The sequence below is a fragment of the Nuphar pumila genome, chromosome 4 (assembly GCF_984573655.1).
Source record: "Nuphar pumila chromosome 4, dmNupPumi1.hap1.1, whole genome shotgun sequence".
In the NCBI taxonomy this organism is placed as follows: Eukaryota; Viridiplantae; Streptophyta; class Magnoliopsida; order Nymphaeales; family Nymphaeaceae; genus Nuphar; species Nuphar pumila.
In genome coordinates this window covers 839,397-843,680 of record NC_143252.1, presented here as the reverse complement: position 1 = coordinate 843,680, position 4,284 = coordinate 839,397, and the positions used below count along the sequence as shown (strand labels likewise).

At 40.5% G+C, this 4,284-nt stretch overlaps 1 protein-coding gene across 2 annotated transcripts; it reads right to left on the bottom strand.

The window, feature by feature from the left end:
- Nucleotides 1–1,339: 1,339 nt before the first annotated feature.
- On the bottom strand, nucleotides 1,340–4,082 carry LOC149839004 (uncharacterized). 2 transcript variants are annotated; one of them, XM_090003963.1, is made up of 2 exons: nucleotides 2,106–4,082; nucleotides 1,340–1,519 (listed from the first exon to the last, which is right to left on the bottom strand). In XM_090003963.1, exon 1 carries the CDS (start codon nucleotides 4,063–4,065, stop codon nucleotides 2,185–2,187), a length of 1,881 nt encoding a protein of 626 aa, XP_089860089.1. In that variant the 5' UTR covers nucleotides 4,066–4,082; the 3' UTR covers nucleotides 1,340–1,519; nucleotides 2,106–2,184. The 2 variants fall into 2 exon arrangements, with proteins under 2 accessions (XP_089860089.1, XP_089860090.1); XM_090003964.1 differs by having other exon boundaries at nucleotides 1,340–1,514.
- Between the last annotated feature and the right edge of the window lie 202 nt (nucleotides 4,083–4,284).

The following is a 4,284-nucleotide window of genomic DNA, read 5'->3' as shown; positions in this document are numbered from 1 at the left end:
GGCAGGGATGGGGCGGGAGAAAGTGTCAGTCCATCCCCGCCTCCATTACGACACAGGGATGAGTTTTAACCTTCATCCCCGCCTCCATCCCCGGTCCAAATGGGGCGAGGCGGGGCGGGGCCCCGCTTTCCCCCAGTCCACTGCCATCCCTAGTCGACCACAAGGATAATATTGCAACTTCCTCAGAATGCAAAACTCTCAGCAAGGATTCTACAGAGTTCTTTGTAGATACAAACGAGAAGAAAAAAGTCTACAACAAAAACGAGTATATATATGATTCGACAAAATCACAACTATTAAGAAAAATCACACATAATAAAATCCTGCAAATATATAAGTAGCATATTTGTGATTTTATTGATTCCCTTTAAGTGGAGTTTCACACATAAATTTATGAGATTTTAGGATATATGCGAAACATTATGTTATTTGTGATAGGTGTTTCACAAGTATTTTTATACAAATTTTTTTATTATATACGAAAGAGTATGATATTTGTGATTTTGGTGATTTCAGTTTCACCGAGATTTCACAAATAAATTTGTTAAAGTTCATAAAATTTCGCTTAAAAAATCCGCAGTTCTTTATTTAAGTGAATGTTGAACATAGCCGACGGGCGATACAATTTTATCACAAAAATGCTTAAATTCGCAGTTAAGAAGGGTAAAAAGGTCATAATGATGTTAAATATTTGTAATTTTGGACATTGAAATAATATAAAAAATTATAGGGTTTTTAAAGAATCGGGTCAAATTACCCATACAGTGCGGTTATTTTGCGTTTAAACTATTCCACAAGCCGTGAAACCAAGGGTGACTGTCGGTAGACTGGCCATGGCAGAAGAACACGTCTATGCCAACTATTCAGTTTGGGTAAAACTAAGAGAGCTCAAACTCAACCCATTCAGGACACCAACTTAAGGTCATCAGGACAGCAAACACCCAAAAAAATAGGGCATGTAGGCTTCCCTTAGGCCAAACTTGACAAAGCCAGACCTCGAGACCAATGTTGTCAGCATCAATGTGAATCAGTCCGTTGCATCTGAATCAGCCGACTCACATCGAATCAGACGATTCAATCCCGATTCACCTTGAATTGGAGAACCGGCTTCATTTGGGCTGAATCAGGGTTAAAAGTGACTGATTCAGTTCGGTTCCGTTCGAGTCTGAATCAGACTATACTCTATCAGGTTCGAAACGGATATTAACAAAATATCAAACAAATATTAAACCAACTCTCTCTCTCTCTCTCTCTCTCTCTCTCATACAGATATAAATCGCAACTAACAAAGATTCACGATTCTGCTTAGGAAGACGTGTAACCAATACCAACACATAGCTTGCAATCATCACATGATTAACAAAACAACCAGCAAATACAAAATGATTTCAAGGGCATGCTGGTCTTCTAGCAAACAGCCAGACCAAGTCAAGCAAATCTTCACTTCACCACTTTCACTTCATCTTTGTATGTTTCGTTCTCAGTCTCACACACCATCTTGACTTCACCTCGGCCTAGACTTGAGAAAATAAAATAAAATAAAAAGTGTCCTGAATTAGTCAATCTCTAACAAGAGATATGCTGAATGATACAATCAAATTGCCTCTTAGTAGATATGAGTCTCCTACAAGTTTCAGACACTTTGAATTACTCACAAACGCATTTCCAAGAATACTATATGGAAGTTTGTCCCAAGAACACAATTTTTCACCAGTGCACTCAACCAGAAACAGCTTCTGCATAGGAAAGCAGAGGGCAATTGCACAAGTTGGCAAAATTCTTGTGCACACTTGAGCGGTTTGTATCACAGTAAAGAACCATGCTTTTGATTTCTTAACAAGGGAGACTGCATTGACACCTTATACTTTCCCCTCAAGAAGTTGACAAACACTTCCTACCAAGGAACATATAACAAGCATGGACTAAGCTTTATCTATTCGGACCTACACTAGGAGTATCCAATACCTCCATACAGTAGAAACGAAAAAGTCAAAAACACATTCTCAATAAAGAAGGATCTAACACAATTAAACATTCTTCAAGCAAAAACTATGCAAAATTTCATTTATTGAAAGGAAAGAAGAGAGAAAGAGGAGAAACATTACCTCATACATGTATTTGTCTCTGTTATCGAACTGTTACAAGATGCACTCCAAAGTCCAAAAGCAACCAATTCCAAAAAATTCATGATGAAGCTTCAATGCTTTCACTTCCAAAATTCAACTCTTCTTCTTCCAATTCCTTAACTGCAGATATAAGGCTACGAGTGAGCCCATTGAGAAGTAGTCCATTCTTTGTCATCTCCTCTAATAGCTTCTCAGCCGTTTTCCAGTCCAGAGCCTTCGTACAAAGTGACTGGATCAGCTTAGTATATTCATCAGCATTTGGGGAAACCCCAAACTCCTTCATCTCATGCAAAAGCTCAAGTGCCTTGTCAAAATTCTCCATCTTCACATATCCACGAATGAGTGCATGATAAGTAACTGGTGTGAGCTTAGAGTGCCTTTGCTTCGCTTCCAAGAAATACTTGAAAGCTTCATCCATTTGACCATTCCTTACAAATCCGCTTAATATGACAGTGTAAGTATAGACATCCGGTCTCAACCCTCTTGTCTCCATCAATCTCATCATCGCAATCGCCTCTTCAAGTTTCCCGCTCCTAGAAAACCCATTGATAACGGAATTAAACACTGCATTACCAGGTGGAGGACCCATCTCGACCATCTTAAGTAGTAGTTTCTTGGCAGCTTCAAGATCTTTAATCCTACAAAGGCCACGAATGATGGAAGAAAATGGCTTAATTGCATACTTCCTGGAATCCCCAACAAAATCGTTTAACATCTCTTCGCCAAAATGAACTGTTTTGTCATCCCTACACAGATTACCGACCAAGAAATTGACAACAGACTTCGGCAAAGATATGTTCTTCTCTTTCGCCATCAAGTAAACCAAATGTGCATCCTTTGTTCTGCTTCCTTTGCAGAAATGAACGATCAGTTCGCCAGTTTTCTTGCCATCTGGAATCCTGCCTAAGTTGAGCATATCTTCGCAGAGTAGCCATGCATCATCAAACATTGATCGACAGCACATTGCATCGATGGTTAAGTAATAGGTATCTGAATTCCGATCATAACCAAACTCATTGAACTTCTTAAATGCTTCTAATGCAGCCCTACCCTTTCCTAATCTCCTAAAAACTGATATCAATTCATTGAGAGCTTTGACACTTACTGAGCCCTTATCTCTTTCCATGGATTCTTTGATCAAATCCCATAAAGAGTAAGCGTCATACTTCCTAAGATTTGTGCTGACTGCACGAACCAGAAGATCAAAAGCCGTATCTTTCTTTGAGAACTCCACCTTCTTTGAAGCCCAATTGAAGAACACGATATGTTTCTCAGCTAAAACATGGGGTTCTTCTAAAACACGAAGAACGAATTCCTCGCTCAATTCCACATTCATAGCGTCTAGTGCCGATTCGATCGACCCGCCCGAGCTGCTCTGGAGAACGGACAGCACGTTCTGAACTTGTTCTTCATTAATCTCAACTTGGTTTCCGAGGGTTTCTCCAATTGGGATTTGTGTTTCATCCTCAAACGGGTGTTCTATGGACGCCCCAAATGGGTTCTCTAAGTTTCCCTCAGATGGGTTACCTTCGTTTTGGTTTTCTAGGGTCTCCAAATTTTGGTTTTGCTCAAATGACTCTTGCAGGGTTTCTTCAGATAAAAAACTATCATCCCCATCATTTCCTTTCCCCTTTTCATTATCATTGTCGCCGGAATCACTAACAGCCGTAGCAGTAAAGCGTAAATCTTCCGAGCGAAAACTAGGGTTTTTGTTATCGCCATCCACAGGAGAAATGGTATCTTCGGATAATGAATCAATGGGTTGAGTTTCTAGAGAGAGAAACCTAGGATTTTGGATAAGAGGGCAGAGTTGGGTACTGTCGCTAAAGGAATCACGCAGTAAATAAGATGAGACTAGGGTTTCTTGGGGTACCTTTGGAGACCATAGCCTCTTGATGGGAGCCCTCCGCAACGGATGCCTCGTCGTCAACCTCCACATCTCTCTCTCTCTCTCTCTCTCTCTCTCCAGTGACAGGGTTTTTAATTGAACTAGAGGTGTCAACGGGACTGGTTTACCCGGACCCGACCCTAACCAAATCCTATAGGGTCCGGGTATGGTAATAAATAAGAAGACCCGGGTCCAGACTAGAAGGTCCGATTAATACATGATCCAGACTTAACCCAACCCGAGTTTTGATTAAGACCCGCAATTTTTCAA